Raw genomic sequence first — 18,376 nt, forward strand, 5'->3', positions numbered from 1 at the left:
AAAATTTTACCTATCACATTTGTTTCCTCTCTGTAAAATGGGGAAGAGCACTCCTAACTCACAGGGCTGTTAATAGGTTTAAATAAAATAATCCATGTAAAATACTTCATAATGTAATACAGAAAAACACTCAATAAATATGGGCTGTTATTATTCTTTTAGGGTTATTTTTTTTTAATCAGTCCCTTTCACTATATATAAACTACACATCCTATATTTTCTAGCTCAATCTCAACTTCTGTTACCATAAATTACTGAAAAATTATTCACGTTTTAATAGTTCAAAGATCAAATGCTATTTTAACACATCACATATCCAGAGCATAATACTGCAAGTATTTTACTAAAGTAGCAATGGAATTTATTTTTGCTTATCTAGGGCCTTACCTACTAGTTTAGCCCTAAGGCCCAGAGGACATCAGAAAAGCCAGTGCCTACTTTGGCACAGTGCTCTTTTCAGCTCCTTCTCACTATTAATGTTAAACTTTAAACATGCATCTTCACTTCTTAAAGTATAAATTGCTTGACAGCAGAAAGCATATTCAGGAAAAATCTCAGGATCTACAAGTAACCAGTATAGACTTTTGTACCCAGAGGAAGCTTAAAAATAAATCTATGAACGTATGCTGTGACTTCAATACAAAATTATGTAAATAGATAGTAAAATGCAAATAGCTACTCTGTTAATGTGGAGGAACTGAGTACTTAGTATCATTAGTTTACATCTTCTTTAATGTTGCTTTCACACTGATTTTCAAATATAAACTATATGACTTTTACCATCAGAAGGATGTGAAACATATTAATTACCTGCTCTTGCTAGCAATGTGCGAGCAGCTAAATCAAACTTGTGCCTTCTTGTTACTGCTGAGCGACCCCTAGCTGGTGGTCCACTTCCAGAAGCTGCATTCTCTGTATGGTCCAGATTATCAGGACTACAAGTACAAATTAGAAAGCAACACAAATTTTTAAGAACCACCATAAATGGAAAGCACAAGCACAAGCTCACTTTTGGTATTGCGTTTTCCTCCAAACAGTATCAAGAATAAAATATATTTACAATAAAACTGAAACATATCTTGTCCTTGGAAAAGCTCCTAAATTATAAATATGTCATATTGCCCTGAGCAGTAATTTTATCTATTTTTTTTTTTACTTTATTTTTTAAGTAGGCTCTATGCCCAACATAAAACTTGAACTCATGACCCTAACATCAAGAATTGCATGCTCCACTGACTGAGCCCGGCCAGGCACCCCTATCTAATTATGAATTATGCCAACAAGGAAATGATGCCTAATGCATGTTCAAATCCAAACGAGATCAATGGTTTTAATTAAATTCTAAATGATTAAATACTTAAATTTGAAATGACTGAGAATCCCTGCCTATGAGAAACATATTTCAAAATAAGTTATGAAAATATCCACTGAGCTTGTCAGAAAATATCTGCATATTACAGAAGACACAAGCCTTGTTAACAAAATGACTTCATGGGCTACAAAGAAAAATGAAGACTTGGGCGCCTGGATGGCTCAGTTGGTTAAGCGACTGCCTTCGGCTCAGGTCGTGATCCTGGAGTCCCGAGATCGAGTCCCACATCAGGCTCCCTGCCTCAGCAGGGAGTCTGCTTCTCCCTCTGACCCTCTTCCCTCTCGTGCTCTCTATCTCTCATTCTCTTTCTCTCAAACAAATAAATAAAATCTTAAAAAAAAATAAATAAAAAGCATCATTATAAAAAAAAGAAAAATGAACACTTAAAGTACTAAAGCAGGGGGGGATTTTGGGAAAAACTATGGAGTATTTTATTAAATCTCATCTCAGGCTATGCATTATCACAGAATTCTTTTTACAATTTAAAAAAAAAGGTGTAGGGGCGCCTGGGTGGCTCAGTCGTTAAGTGTCTGCCTTCAGCTCAGGTCATGATCTCAGGATCCTGGAATCGAGCCTCGCATCGGGCTCCCTGCTCCGCAAGAAGCCTGCTTCTCCCTCTCCCACTCCCCCTGCTTGTGCTCCCTCTCTCACCGTGTCTCTCTCTGTCAAATAAATAAATAAAATCTTTAAAAAATATATTTTTAAATGGTGTATTATACTAGATATTAAAAACTAAAGAAGAAATGAAAATATAAATTTATATTAAGAAAAGATTTAAAAGTCTACTTCTATATGCATTAAGTCAATTTCCAATATTAAAATGAACATTCTAGGGGTGCCTGGGTGGCTCAGTCGCTAAGCATCTGCCTTCAGCTCAGGTCATGATCCCAGGGTCCTGGGATCGAACCCTGCATCGGGCTCCCTGCTGGCGGGAAGCCTGCTTCTCCCTCTCCTACTCCCCCTGCTTGTGTTCCCTCTCTATGTCTCTGTCAAATAAATAAATAAAACCTTAAAAAAAAAAATGAACATTCTATATCACTTACAGGAGATAAAATTATTTTATCAGAATGTCTATTTTGTTTCAGAAAAAACTTGTTTTAATTTTCAGTTTCCTCTTTTCAGCTTAATTTTATATAAAAATTTCCTCTTTTCCATGAAAACATCTATTCAAGTCAAAACTTGTGATATCATTTTTACCCTTCACAAAAATATAAACTTGTAACTGAATTACCCACCTTATATCTCTAGTTATCAACTTTACACACCATTAGAAGCATCTATGAGGGGAAATAAATAGGTCACTTGGAAGTATCATTTATACCACATACAACAGAAATATGGAAATTGGAATCTCACCTTTCACTAAAGCCTTCTTCCATTTCAGCAGCATCAGCTGATGGGATGTCTCCTGGTGACTGCAAATAACACGGGTCATTTGACTTCCCACCACTGCCTAGGACTGCTGCTCCGTGCCTTGAGTCTGCTGTGCTGCCTGACTGGGGCTCCTCCTCATCCTCATGCCCAGGGTGCTCTATCATCCACATGGCAAGGACAGTGATGTTTTGGGCATCAGCCTCTCCTCGAGCACCTGAAGAGGGAAAAAGAAAAGTATGATACTGATTTGGGGCGACATAATTAGTTATTCAGGTTATCAGTTTAACAGTGTCTGCTACAATGCCACTGTAACTAAATCGGCTGCTAAAAAGCTTTATGGTCTCTTAAAAAATAAATCACCCTCAATAATACCAGGCTTCTCATATCCACATATACGGATATGTAAAAACGTATCCTACCTGTGGCTTCCATGGCTTTGGCAATCTGCCGGAGAGAGAACCCCATTTCCAGCAAGGGTACTGCAATTGCTGGAGGAGGAGGAGAAGTTGAAAGTCTACTGCTGGGGTCTGACAAGGCTGAGACAAAAGAAAGAGAGTAAAAGCCTATATCACTACATACCATGAATAAAACGTGTCCCTACACCGTAAGTCCCCAATTTATTAACACTGTACAAATTTAATGAAATTTTTTTCTATTAAGAATTCGTGGGGTGCCTGGGTGGCTCAGTCTGTTAAGCGTCCAGTTCTTGATTTCTGTTCAGGTCATGATTAACCTGTGATTAAGTTATAGCTAATATGATTAAGTTACAGCTTTTTAAGGTTTTTCATAAAGCTAGCACAAAATAAAGCTGCTGAAAAAATTTTAAATGTTTTATTTTGAAATAGTTTCTTACTTACAAAAATGTTCAAACTTAACCGAAATTTGCAAGCATAGTACAAAAGAATTCTTTTACCCCTGACCCACTGGAGAGTAAGTAGCAGACATGATGCTCCAAGTCCCCTGAATACTCTTAACATTTCAACTCCTACAAATAAGGACACTGTTCTGCATAACACACCACTGAAGTAAGGAAATTAACAATGTCAACATCTAATCCAGATCCCATTCTAGTTTCACCAGAAGTGCTGATAACGTTCTGTACAGCAAAGGATCCAATCCAGGATCATCCTTGCATTTAGTTTTCCTATCTCTTCCATCTCCTTCAATTACTTTGATACTGTTAAGATTACAGACCAGTTATATGATAGAAAGTCACTCAATTTGGGGTTGTCTGCTGTCTCTTCATGATTTGGCAGGAGTACCACAAAACTGATGCTGCCTTCTACTCACTGAATTCTATTAAATGGTACATGATTTCAACTTGTCCCATTACTGGTGATGCTAACTTTGATCGCTTGAGTTAAGCTGGTATCTGCCAGGTTTCCCCACTATAAAAGTACTCTTATTTTTTTCCCCTTTGTAATAAATATTTGTTGGGAGGAACTATGAGAATATATGAATATCCCGTTCCTCGTCAAAGTTAGATTCACTAGCACCCATTAATGTTTATTGGCTGAATTAATTATTATGATGATGATGGTTGACAAATGAGGATTTCCCAATTCTATCATTGCTTTCAGATTTATCAGTCTACTTTCTCTATCAGTGTAGGGTTATAGATTCTCATTGTATTCATGGGTTATTATATGTTACTATAATTATGATTTTTATTTTGATGCCCCAAACATCCCAGATTTGGCTAGTGGAAGCCCTTTCAATCTGGTTTCTATATCCTTGAGGCATGTGCCCATCATTCTTTGAGCACTTTATCACTTTCTTACACAAGCTATTCCCAGCTCATCTCATACTTAACCCTGAAATCAGCCATTTCTGCCAGAAGATCAGAGTTCCCTTTTAGTAAAGAATGGTATTTAGAAGACAGGATCTTGGCACTAGGTGTGCTTACTGCTACTAAAGCATAACTGCTCCTAGGCCCTCTCAGTGGACAGTGCTGATAGAAGCCCTCTGCACCCTGCATGGCCTTGATCCCTAGTGCTGAGCTATGTGGACATTTCCTCCACGACTTGGGACTCCAATACCCTATGCTAGGCCACTCCCACAGACAAGAAGTTTCCTTCACTCCAGTCTGGCTGATAAACCCCAATCTGGACCACTATGCCACCTACCTCTCAAATCTGCTGGCATGAGAGCCTACCTAGGTTGGCCTCACTTAATGTTTTTGAAATGAATTAGGAAGGAAAGAAGAAGGAAGGAGGGAGAATGACAACTTCCATTTTTGCTTAAAAAATGTCACTACTGCCAGAGTGATAATAGGTCTGATACATCTGATGGACTTCTACTTGTAGCCATCATGGAGTAAGAGAGACTGGATTTACCTTCAACAACTAAAAGAATAAATAGAATGTATCAAATGATGGTCTGTGGACACTGAACAAACAGGCTGTGTAGGACAGTGATCCCTGAGAGAAGGAAATCAAACTAGGCAAGGTGTACAACTGCCTCAGCCTACTTCCTGAAACTTGCAGACAATTTCCAAGCTGCAGTTCAGGGAGGGCAAATTCAAGCTAAGCTGAGTGGTCTCTCTGAATTGAGCAGACAGGAGTAGAGAATTCAGGTTGCTAGTGTTCATAGGGTAGAATACGAGAAAAGAGAGAGCCATATGGAAAGAAGAGAGCAGCACTGAAAGCGAACTCCAAAAATGTGCAGAGGGTCCTTCTCTTTCCCTCAAGTCTTCAGTGGATGCTAATGCAGCAGCTATCCAGAGCTGGGGAAAGAAGCACCAAGAAACAGCAGGCAGAACAATCCTTGGGGCTTACACAGGGTTGGGAAGAATTTGTGTTACCACAAGCCAGAGAGAAAAAATTCTTGATACACTAGGCACTGGATAGAATACGAAGAAAGGTATTGGTTCAGTGATGGGGAAAAATTCAGACAAGCTAAAGGCTGTCCTGGTCCCTCCTAACAAAGATTAAAAGGAAGCCTTGAGAGAATCAAATTATTCCCAAGTAATTTAACTACATCCTATAACAAAGCTAATTTAAATAAATACAAACTATTCAGCACCCAACAAGGTAAATTTCACAATGTCTAATATACAATAAAAAAAATCACCAAACATGAAAAAAAAAACAAGAAAATACAATTCAAAATGAGTTGAAAAATCAGTCAATAGAAACAGACCTAGAAATTAGATAAACGATTAGTAGAGAAGGATATTAAAACAGGTATAAAGTTGATGTTCTTTTCTGTGGACTCCATATTTGAAAATTCATCTACTCAGGAAAGTTAATCTGTAACTCCAAAATCAATACTCACGGCGCTTTTTACAGTCATTTACATGCACACAGTGACAAAAACATTTCAGTCTCCTGACACATTTGTTCCCAGCTGAGACAGAACAGGTGATGCTCTACATTCTTGTTTTAGCTCTGAGACTGTAAACAAGTCTCCTCTTCATGGTCTGTTTAGTGTCATGTGTTTTGCATTTTTGTGCCTTTTGTTGGTGATTTCACTGTTTAAAATGGCCTCCAAGCATAGTGCTGAAATACTGTCTAATGTTTCTAAGTCCAAGAATGCTGTAATATGCCTTATGAAAAAAATATGTCAGATAAATTTCATTCAGGCACAAGTTATGGTGTTTTGGGATCATGAGTTCAATGCTAATGAATCAACAATATATATTAAATAGAATGTCTTTAAATATAAACACACATAAAACAAGGTTATATATTGATCAGCTGACAAAATGTGATCAGAAGCTCACAGAAACCTAGCTCTGTATTTCCCTTAGGAGCAATAGTTCAGTTTTCACTAATTCAGTGTTCACAAACTTTACAGAACATAACTATTCTAACAATGAAAACTGTTATTCCATGTACTTGATAAGGCAGAGAAAAGATGAAGCATATGTTAAAAACATAAAAATTAAAAAAAAAATCTAGACTCAACTTCTAGTTATGAAAATGACAACGTCTGAATGGAAAAATACACTGGATGGGATTATGAACAAATTAAACACTACAAAGAAAAGATTAATGACCAGATGACACAACAAAAACTATCAAAAATGGAAACATAGGGAAAAAAGACATTAAAAAAAATCAAAACATTAGTGATCTGTGGGACAACTTCAAGTGGTCTTGTATACACATAGCCACAGATACTGAAATGGAGGAATGCGACAGAAAAAAATCTGAAAAAATAATGGATTAAAAATTTCCAAATTTAATGACAACTATAAATCTACAGATCCAAGAAGCTCAACAAACCCCAAGCACAAGAAAATTGAAGAAAGCTATGTCAGGGCAGGTCAAATCAAACTGCTTAAGCCTAGTGATAAAACAGAAAAATCTTAAAAGCACCCAGAGAAAAAGGCATATTACACCAGATTAGAATGATAGAAAATTTATCACTGGAAACAATGCAAGCCAGAAGATGGCAGAGGATCTAAAAGTACTAAAAGAGGGCGCCTGGGTGGCTCAGTTGGTTAAGTGACTGCCTTTGGCTCAGGTCATGATCCTGGAGTCCCGGGATCGAGTCCCACATTGGGCTCCCTGCTCAGCAGGGAGTCTGCTTCTCCCTCTGACCCTCTTCCCTCTCGTGCTCTCTATCTCTCATTCTCTCTCTCTCAAATAAAGAAATAAAATCTTTAAAAAAAAATTTAAAAAATAAAAGTACTGAAAGAAAAAAACTGTCAATCTAGAATTCTATAACCAATGAAAATATTTTTCAAAAATAAGAGTGAAATAAACTCTTTCAGATATATAAGAGCCAAAAGAATTCATCACTAGCAGACCTTACAAGAAATGTTAAAGGGATAGCAAAAGGAAATGATACCACCTGGAAATCTGGATCCACATAAAGGAATAAAGTATCTCAGAACTGGGAATTATGTGGGTAAATATAAAATACACACTTTAGTTTTCAAATCTCTTTTGTTTACAGCAAAAATAATAACAATGTAAGGATGCCTAGGTGGCTCAGCTGGTTAAGTGTCCAACTCTAGATTTCAGCTCAGGTCATGATTTCAGGGTCATGAGATCGAGCCCTACATCCAACTCCGTGCTCAGTAAGGAATCTGCTTGAGAGTCTCTCTCTCCTGCTCCATCTTCCTCTCCCCACCAAAATAAATAAACAGATCTTTAAAAAAACAATAACAATGTATTATGGGGCTTTATAACATATCTATAAGTTAAATGTGTAATAAAAGTTCAAAGACTGAGAAAGAGGAAATAAAAGCATACCACTGTTAGTTTTTTTAAATATACATGAAGTGGTATAACACTACTTGAAGACAGCCTGTGATAATTAAAGAAATATAATATACACCTGAAAGTAATCTCTAAAAGTACAATACAAAGTATAGCTAATAAACCAACAAAGGAGATAAAATGAAATATTCATTTAATCCAAAGAAGGCAGAAACAGAGGAAGAACAAAGAACAGATGACATGAACAGAAAGATGACAAATTTAAACACAATCATACAATTATCACATTCAATGTAAATGGTCTAAACACACCAATTAAAAGGCAGAGAATATCAGGTAGGATTAAAAAAGCAAGGACCGCCGCCCCAAAAAACAAGACCCAACAATAGGCTGCCTTTAAAAACCCATTTTAAATATAAAGGCACAAAAAAGTTAAAGGTAAAATGATGGGAGAAGACATACGATACCAAAAGTAATTTTAAAAAAAGTAAGTGGCTATATTTATACCAGATAAAGCAGATTTAAGGGCAAAGAATATTAGCAGGGGTAAAGACAGTCATTTCATAATGATAAAGAGGTCAATTCATTAAGAAGACTTAAGAACCTTAAATATTTATGGACCTAAAGAGAATTTTAAAATACATGAAACAAAAACTAATAAATAAAAGAGGAAATAAATCCACAATTACAGTCAGAGATTTCAACACTACTCTATCAATAAATGATAGAATAAGTAGACCAAAAATCAGTAAAGATAAAGAAGACTTGAACGTAACAATCAACCACCCTGACCTAACCAACAATTACAGGACGCTCTACTCAACAACAGCATAATACACATTTTTTCCAAGTACACATGGAATATTTATCAAAACAGACCATATTCTGGGCCATAAAATAAGTCTCAACAAATTTAACAGAATTCAAATTATACAAGATATGTTCTCTGATACCAATGAAATTAAATTAGAAATCAGTAAGAGAGAGACATATGGAAAATTCCTAAATAACTGGAAACAAAATAACATACTTCCCAATGATCCAAATTGTCAAAGGAGATATCCATGGTAAATTAGAAAGTACTCTAAACTGAATGGAAATGAAAACACAGCATCTCAAAATGTGTGGGTTGAAGCAAAAGCAATGCTTAAGGGAAATTCACAGCACTAAAAGTGTCTATATTAGAAAATAAGAAGGGTCTGATATGACTGATGTAGAGTACACTATTTCTCTCCCAAGTAGCCATAATTCAATCTACAGCTTCAAAATAAAAAAGACGGTTCAGTTTGATAGGTCAGATTCCCCCCCCTTTTATTTAAATCACTGTTTTACCTTCAATGAGACAAAACACAATGCCCAAGTTATCAAGTCCCACCTATCAGGAATGCCAAGAGGTTTGGGTGTCACAGTACATGATAGCACACACACCTGTGCGGTTAGCCGGCCTTGCTGACTGGGAATCAGGAGAAGTTAAGCTTTGCCTCCTTCCTACTTCATCAGAAGGAGAGGTTGGTAACGATGATATTGGAGGAGTCTGTGCGCGACGTGTGGGAAGTACAGTGGTAGTTGGGTAACTAGAGAACATTTGCCTTTAAGAAAACAACAATGGTTAGCATAAAAATCCAATTGGAAAATAATATATACATCACAGTCCTCTTATAGAAGAATATTCAACCTGGAAAACTATATAAGTTAACTATAGTTTAATGGGGAGGGGAGAAAGACTCCCAACAATTTTAATAATCGTTATCTAATAGGACACTTTTTACCACAAAAGTAATAATACCATATTATTTGTTCAGCAAAATGCCAGCAACATAGCAGGTGGGGGGAATACAGCAATTAACAAAACAGATTTTAAAAAATCCCTGCCTTCACGAAGCTTTCCATCTACTATAATGCCAAGATGACAGCGGTATTTTGGTAGGCATACAGTAGTTAGAGAATAAAGACTTTTAAAGATAGCTAACTTACAGTTACTTCAAATATAAATTTACTAGCTAGCCATGAAATTATTCACATGAATAAAGTAGTAGTCAATAGTTAAGTTATGGAAAGAAAAGGTAACTGCCCAGGCCCCCAGCACAACTGAAAACAGCGTATGAATGGTATGCCAGCTGTCTAGAGGGGAAAGGCAGAAGAAAGGCAGCCCCTCTCAGGCTGAGAAAGCAGACATTGGCTAAAGAATAAGGTTCAGGGAGATCCTCATCAACTGTCTACTCTTAAGATTTATCCAGGAAAACTAATAACAACTTTTTGAGCATCAAAAAAGCATTGTCTACCCAGTCGAATAACTGATACAATGATATTCACAGAAGGGGTAGTTGTTCCCAGATTTTTCTAGTGTTAAATGATGTTTAGCCAGGCAAACACAACTGCAGCTTCTAACAGCAGGCAAACACTGAGGACAAAGGAGGAGTCACAAGGTCTGTGAATGCCTGTGAAAGCAAGGGAATGTTATTTTACCAGGGGATCCCATGACTGCACAGCACAGCTTGGAAGGCAAAAGGATTGAAAACCGTATTAGAATATCCTATTATTCCTCTCTTCCTTCTTTCTTGAACAGAAGCACCTCCTGGAACTGTTACTCAAGTGAGAGTGCTAAGATGTGTGAGGGCTGGGCGCTGGTAACTGCCAGGATGAGTGTTCCCGCCCAAGAGCAGAGCAGTAACTGTGTGTGTGAGCTGAAGACCACTGCATCAGAATCACTGGGGACCCTCAATTCAAATGCAAACTGTGTGCCCCACCAGCCCTACTGAATGAGACTACAGGGGGATAGAGCCAGAGCTTTAAAAAGCCTCCCAGCTGGTTCTTGTGGACACCAAAAATTAAGAAGCATTACGATAAAAGCCCCTCTCTCTTCTACTCTCTAAGATGTCAGTCTATACCCTAGGAATAATAACCTGTCAATTAAAGGAAGGGGGGAAAGAAAGAAAAAAAGGGAGACTAACCATTCTACTGCCTTTATTTCACCTAAGCCCTAGTTAAGGGAGCTCACAAAATAGTCCCTTCCTAACGATTTTCTCTCAAAATTTTTCATTTTGTGAATATACCTGGCAAATTGAAGCAAAAAGAAACTTAAACATTATTTGGAATTCACAAACCTACAAAATAGGGTTGGCTGAAGAAGTATCATAAGACATGCTCTTTCATTTGAGTAGATTTGTTTGATCTTACAAGAAGAATAAAAGTATAATTAAGAAATAATGCTTAAAAGGGAAATAACCTGAGAAAATTATTTCCATGGAAGTGAGTTCTATCTTGAAGCTCTAATATTCAATACAAGCATTTACTTTTTGAGGAAAAAAATATTCCAAAGCCTAGCCCCCCAAAAAAATTATTATAATGAGACAGATGGCTGGAGTATCTGTCAGTGGCACGGGAGACAGATCAGCCACCTCTAAACTGGCTGTGAGACTTTGGGCAAGTTACTAAACTTCTGAAGGACATTCCCAACTTCAGCAAATTGGGTTTGACTCTATGATCTCTTAGGTTCCTTCTAGCTCTAGAATGCTTTTGGTTAGGCACATTCTTTATAAGAGAACGATCCTGTGATCAGAATCACAGGCATCAATATGGCAGATGTTAAAGTCAACTTCCCTACCTGAGCAGACTAAGTGGCATCACTCCTGGGGATTCAGATGCAGGTACTGTTTCTGTGTCAGTGACTGGAGTGGTGGCAGTTGTGGTGTCCTCCAGTGAGCTGCTCATAAAGGAAGTTGTGCTCGAGGCTGATGGGCTAGTGGTAACCGGTGTCTGTGCCTGCTGGGCTTGGTCACTTTCTTCAGCTTGTTGATCAATTTCTGTAAACCACAGTAAATATTTAAAAAGTATTAAGGATTTGTTTCTTCACAAGTGACAAGGGAATGGAAAACTTTTAACATTTAATTTGAGAAGTTTCTAAATCTACTTCATAAGTACCAATTTCTATGAAACATTTTTTAATGTTCTTGCATATATACATCCTTGTATTCACTACTGTACCCATTGTTATAAACTCTACAGATAATAAGGTAACAAGCTTTTGCAATTACTCATTTTTTAGAGAAGGTGGTTCTCTTAAAAACAAAAAATAGTCTCACTTTTGCTTGTAAGATTTGACTAGAGCTTCTCTAAGAATGATATCTAATCACTAAAACTGTGTTTCCTTAGCACTTGGATTTTGATGCCTATCTTTAGTCTTCAAACATGCAAAGATGAAGACATGTAAATACAATACAAATCTAGACAGAAACCCCATGCTCTAAACAGAGCAATGCCTCACAAAATAAACTACTCCCAAGAGTTTAAAAAAATTAAAACGTCTAAGAGCTTACAAATAAACATAATATCAAGATAGCAGTGGGGCGCCTGGGTGGCTTAGTCAGTTAAGTGTCCAACTCTTGATTCTGGCTCAGGGTCATGATCTTGGGGTTGTGAGATCAAGCCCTGCCTCTCGCTCTGTGCTCAGCAGGGAGTCTGCTTCCCCTCTCCCTCTGCCTTCCGGCGCCCCCTCCACTTCTTCTCTCTCTAAAATAGAATCTTAAAAAAAAAAAAGATAGCAGTTGCCACAAAGATAGCTGATTCTCTTAGCGTTGCCAAATGGCCACATACCTTCATAATCATGATCTTAATACTCCTGTTCATATACAACATGCACTTCTCTCTGCCTATTTACTGTCTAATCTATGACAGGAAGAAAGGGAGTAAGGGAAAAGGGAAGGAACGAGGAAGAGGAAGGGAAGAAAGAAAAAAAGAACTGAAGTTCCATGAAGGCAAGGGACTTTGTTTTGTTCGGTGCTGGCTCCCCAGAACCAAGAAGAGTACCTGGTACATATCAAACACTCAATAAACATTTACTGAATATATCTCATTTTTATCTCAGAATTCATATTATCCCCAAAGGTGAAGATAAAAAATAAAATACAGAATCTATAAAAGTAGTACTTTAAAATGTCTCTGAGAATGTCCAATGGAAAAAAGACAGTTTCTTCAACAAATGGGTTGGGAAAATTGGACAGCTACATGCAGAAGAATGAAACTGGACCATTTCCTTACACCACACACAAAAATAGACTCCAAATGGATGAAAGACCTAAATGTGAAACAGGAATCCATCAAAATCCTAGAAGAGAACACAGGCAGCAACCTCTTCGACCTCAGCCGCAGCAACTTCTTCCTAGAAACATTGCCAAAGGCAAGGGAAGCAAGGGCAAAAATGAACTATTGGGACTTCATCAAGATAAAAAGCTTTTGTACAGCAAAGAAAACAGTCAACAAAACCGAAAGACAACTGACAGAATGGGAGAAGATATTTGCAATGACATATCAGATAAAGGGCTAGTATCCAAAATCTATAAAGAACTTATCCAACTCAACACCCAAAGAACAAATAATCCAATCAAGAAATGGGCAGAAGACATGAACAGACATTTCTGCAAAGAAGACATCCAAATGGCTAACAGACACATGAAAAAGTGCTCAACATCGCTCGGCATCAGGGAAATCCAAATCAAAACCTCAATGAGAAACCACCTCACACCCGTCAGAACGGCTAAAGTTAACAAGTCAGGAAACGACAGATGTTGGCGAGGATGCGGAGAAAGGGGAACCCTCCTACGCTGTTGGTGGGAATGCAAGCTGGTGCAGCCACTCTGGAAAACAGTTTGGAGTTTCCTCAAAAAGTTGAAAATAGAGCTACCCTATGACCCAGCAACTGCACTACCCTACAGCCCAGCAATTGCACTATTTACCCAAAGATACAAATGTAGTGATCCAAAGGGGCATGTGCACCCTAATGTTTATAGCAGCAATGTCCACAATAGTCGAACTATGGAAAGAGCCAAGATGTCCATCAACAGATGAATGGATAAAGAAGATGTGGTATGTGTGTGTATGTATATACACACACAATGGAATATTATGCAGCCATCAAAAAAAAAAAAAAAACAAAAACGAAATCTTGCCTTTGCAACGACGTCAATGGAACTAGAGGGTATTATGCTAAGCAAAATAAGTCCATCAGAGAAAGACAAGTATAATATGATCTCACTGATACGAGGAATTCTTAATCTCAGGAAACAAACTGAAGGTTGCTGAAGTGGTGGGGGTGGGAGAGATGGGGTGGCTGTGTGATGGACACTGGGGAGGATATGTGCTATGGTGAGCGCTGTGAATTGTGTAAGACTGATGAATCACAGACCTGTTCCTCTGAAACAAATAATACATTATATGTTAAAAAAAACAAAAAAAAAGAAGGTATTAGGAAGGGAAAAATGAAGGGGGGGAAATCGGAGCGGGGGGACGAACCATGAGAGACTATAGACTCTGAAAAAAAAAAATGAGGGTTTTAGAGGGGAGGGGGATAGGGGGATGGGTTAGCCTGGTGATGGGTATTAAGGAGGGCATGTATTGAATGGAGCACTGGGTGTTATACATAAACAATGAATCATGGAATACTACATCAAAAACTAATGATGTAATGTATGGTGACTAACATAATAAAATAAAATTTAAAATAAATAAAATGTCTCTGAGAAGTTATCAGAATAACATACATCTTGATTCAGATCAATAAATATTTGAGTACCTTTTGTGGCATGAGTTAAGTTTTACAAAATGTAATAATGATTATTAAGTTCTATGCTTGTGTGGGTTTAAGATAGAAAATTATAAGTAGACAGATAATTATTAATATAAAAGAAACAAAAAAGAACTGTTAGCTTTGCAAAGGAAAAACAATGTGAAAACTGCTTTGGTGAAAAAAATTTTTTATAAATCACTAATGGAATGTATCATATTTGACATTGTAAATAATTTCAACAACACAAAAGAAAAAAAAAAGCAGGTAACATACCTTGCTTAATTTTGCCCCCAAACTGGTCTTCCAAGAGCCCATGGACCACTAATTTATAGATCATGGCTTGAGCTCGTTCCAGATCAGCTAATCCCAATGCTCTCTTTATGGGTGACCGCATGACTGCCCGCTTCACCATGTGTCGCATCAAGAACTGCAAGGCTGCACGCATCTCCACATCTTCATGAACGACTGGAGAGCTTGCACAGTCTGAGTTATGGCCATTTTCAGCCAGAACCTTTGGTATCAGCAATAGTTCAGCATATTTACTACAGCCAAGAAGAGCACTAAGTGATTTCATAGCACCGAGGTAGAGATAGGACAGCTGGACTGCTCGGATTTCCGACTGGGCTATGTCATGGTTTTTGGATATATGTTCGTGATTTTTTCTTTTTCCTTCTGTTATCTGATGTTGGGATTCCACACTTGGCAGTGTTGGATCTAAAGAAAATGAAGCTATTTCGTTGTCTGATTTGGAGGCTGTGGTACCCTGACTTTTGACATCATCAGATGTTAAGCCTGCTCGCATATCTACAGCAGATTCACTCTCGGTTTTCTGCTCAACATCCCCTTTCTCCTCAGACTCATGTCGGTGTTTCTTTTCATGTCGCTTGGTGCTCTGTTTGCCCATGTCTTCGTGAATACCAGTCAGATATGTGAGGTCCAGCAACACAGAAGCCGTCAGGCCTCGGAATCGCGCCACATCAAAAGGCAGTGGTTCACAGGGTTCCAGATTATACAATGGAGTATCACTAGGCGACCAAAAAGTTGGGAAGCTTTAATAAGATCAGAATGACACAGGAAGAAGCAAGTGAGGGATAGACAGAAGGAAGGTACAGAAAATAATGTAAACAAAATAAGATGCATCATGTACACAGTACAAAGAATAATTTACACGAACTAGAGAAATCATTACAGAGAGAAAAATGAGTATTTTATGAGAAAATAGGGAAATGTGATGATAAATGCAAAAGCAATGAGATGTGCATGTATTTTCAAATCAGAGTATTTACTATACTCTAATGTAGAAATTAGCAAAATTTCTAAAAAGAGTCAAATAGTAAATATTTTAGACCTTGCAGGCCACACAGTCTCCACGGCAACCTTTCAACCCTGACATCATAGTGTGAAAGCAGCCACTGAATACTTAAATGAATGGGTGTGGCTGTGTAACATTATTACAAACACAAGAGATGGGCCAGATGCAGTTTGCCTATCCCGATGTAAGCTATTTGAAGTTTGTAGAATAGATTTCGCTTATTATATGGGTAATGACTATAACCTATTCAAGAGGTTCCAAGACTTTGTTTTCATTTAAAAAATTACCTTGTAGTCTTCAATTAATACTTCTAATTTGTAACTTAAGCAAAAATATGATCACGTATTTCCTGATATTTGGCAAGAATTTACTGAAGTTTAAAAATGTTATAAATACACAAAATGTAACAGCTTTCGCAAATACCTAAAGTTTGGTGGCATAACTTTGTCATATTAACCTAAATCTTGGTTCCAGATTAATCTTCTTAATCTTATTTTCCCTTTTCCTCATTTTCTTATTTGCTTTAATTTGATTTATTTTGCTTTATTTTATTTGCATCTTATTAAGGCATCATAAATCCTTTCTGAAACAAGGCAAAGAATAAAAGAAAAGGTAGATACTTTCATGAAACATTGTAAATTTTTCACTAGTTTCTTAGCTTGGTAGAGTGGGGGAATGTAAGTATAGGGTGAAACTGTACAAATTTTATGTGTTAGTTTTCAGCTGAGAGAATCTACAGCTATTGTTAGATTCTAAAACAGTACTGCCTTCAAAGAATACTTAAGTACCACTGTTTTGGATATGGTCCCATGTCATATTAACACCTCAGAACAGGGGCGCCTGGGTGGCTCAGTCGTTAAGCATCTGCCTCCAGCTCAGGTCATGATCCCAGGGTCCTGGGATCGAGCCCCACATTGGGCTCCCTGCTCTGCAGGAAGCCTGCTTCTCCCTCTCCCACTCCCCCTGCTTGTGTTCCCTCTATCGCTATGTCTCTCTCTGTCAAATAAATAAATAAAATCTTTAAAAAACAAAACAAAACAAAAAAAACACTATAGAACAGGGGCGCCTGGGTGGCTCAGTGGGTTAATCGGCGGCCTTCAGCTCAGGTCATGATCCCAGGGTCCTGGGATCGAGCCCCACGTTGGGCTCCCTGTTCCACGGAGAGCCTTTTTCCCTCTCCCTCTGCCTGCCGCTCTGCCTACTTGTGCTCTCTATCTCTGTCAAATAAATAAATAAAATCTTAAAAAAAACAAACACTATAGAACAATCACTTTAGGCAGTAAAATGAATAGTTATATATTATCACTAATAAATCACATTTTCAAATGATGCAACTATGTAGAATCATTAGATAAGTGAGTCCCCTTATCAATTAAGATACCTGACATATTTCCTTTGAAACATGAAGCTTCCATTTCACACAAATCCTATGTGATTGCAAACACATCTAAATGCTTTTAAGTATACAGTTTGTGTCAAATAAGTGTGATTTCCTTATCTACCCAAAATACTGTACACCGAAGGGATAGGAATTTTAGTCACTCAAATGTTCCTGCCTACATTCAAAGCCCACCTACACAAAATATAATTGACAAATCTGCTGGCTGGCTTTTCTCTATCCCAGTGTGTAATGGAAATGATCAAAAAGCAAGCAGCCAAATGAAAAACAGAAAGACAGATCCCAGTTAAACCTAAATTAGTGAGCTTACCATTTCTTCACAGAACAAAAGCCCATATATCTTACAAACCACTAATATTCCTGGTAACATGGCTTTGGGATATATTCCTTTATGAAATCACAGTACTCATATCCAGCTATATGAAAAAAAATATTTTAAAAACTGGCAGCTCATCTAAAATACAGTTACTCACTGTCCATAGGCCCATTTCACCATTAAATACTCATTTGCTAAAAGTGTAACTCAACAAATCATACCTGATGGTAATTTCTGCTTCATCCCATTGGACCTTGGCAGACGTGCTGCCCTCTTTGACCACTCCCAGCAGCGTGGCATGGCGCCCAGTTTGCTTGTGAACACACCGACCTCCAACTCTAAGACCAGCATCAACTCCTCCTATCACTGCCAGCACAGGCCACACCTCTATGCAAAGGGTCCTCAGCTGCGGCTCTGAGAGGTCAGCAAGGCCATGTCTATTATGTTTACCTTTCTCTTCCTCTTTGCTCTCCTTCTCCTCTCTCATTTCATTTTCCTCTCGGCTTTGAACCGAGCGGCTTTTCTTTAGCTTCTGACCTGACTCTTTAATACATATCTTAATTTTATGCAGCCTTTCCATCATTTTTTTGTTAATGCAGTAAGTCCAACGGTCTGTTCGGTGAAGGATACGGATAAGCTGAATAGTGGCCTCCGCCAGCACTGCTGCTACTGGACTACAAATAGGGTCTCCTGGAAGTAAGTCTCGTGGTGTGCCACGCATTTGCATATCACAAATTTTCACCTAGAAGGAAAAAAGGCAGGAAATGTGTGATAGTAATAGTTCTCCTAAACTACTAGTCACTATAAAGTCCAGCACATGTAATCCCATGTTGAACTTGTGTTTGGTCTCCTAATATAGGTATATTATGC

The 18,376-nt window shown here is 37.8% G+C and overlaps 1 protein-coding gene across 5 annotated transcripts in view; it reads right to left on the bottom strand.

Moving 5' to 3' along the window:
* Positions 1-18,376, bottom strand: part of HERC1 (HECT and RLD domain containing E3 ubiquitin protein ligase family member 1) — a 187,792-nt gene that overhangs the window by 44,321 nt on the left and 125,095 nt on the right. For 4 of the 5 annotated variants that reach the window (XM_027569669.2, XM_027569670.2, XM_027569668.2 and 1 more), the window contains exons 37-43: positions 17,728-18,248; positions 14,753-15,528; positions 11,522-11,720; positions 9,346-9,506; positions 3,166-3,282; positions 2,729-2,960; positions 811-935 (exon numbers count right to left, since the gene is read on the bottom strand). In XM_027569669.2, the coding sequence (XP_027425470.1) occupies positions 811-935; positions 2,729-2,960; positions 3,166-3,282; positions 9,346-9,506; positions 11,522-11,720; positions 14,753-15,528; positions 17,728-18,248 (2,131 nt within the window). The remainder of the gene's footprint in view (positions 1-810; positions 936-2,728; positions 2,961-3,165; positions 3,283-9,345; positions 9,507-11,521; positions 11,721-14,752; positions 15,529-17,727; positions 18,249-18,376) is intronic. The other variant, XM_027569671.2, reaches the window with a different exon arrangement.

The sequence above is a fragment of the Zalophus californianus genome, chromosome 6, assembly GCF_009762305.2.
Source record: "Zalophus californianus isolate mZalCal1 chromosome 6, mZalCal1.pri.v2, whole genome shotgun sequence".
Classification (NCBI taxonomy): Eukaryota; Metazoa; Chordata; class Mammalia; order Carnivora; family Otariidae; genus Zalophus; species Zalophus californianus.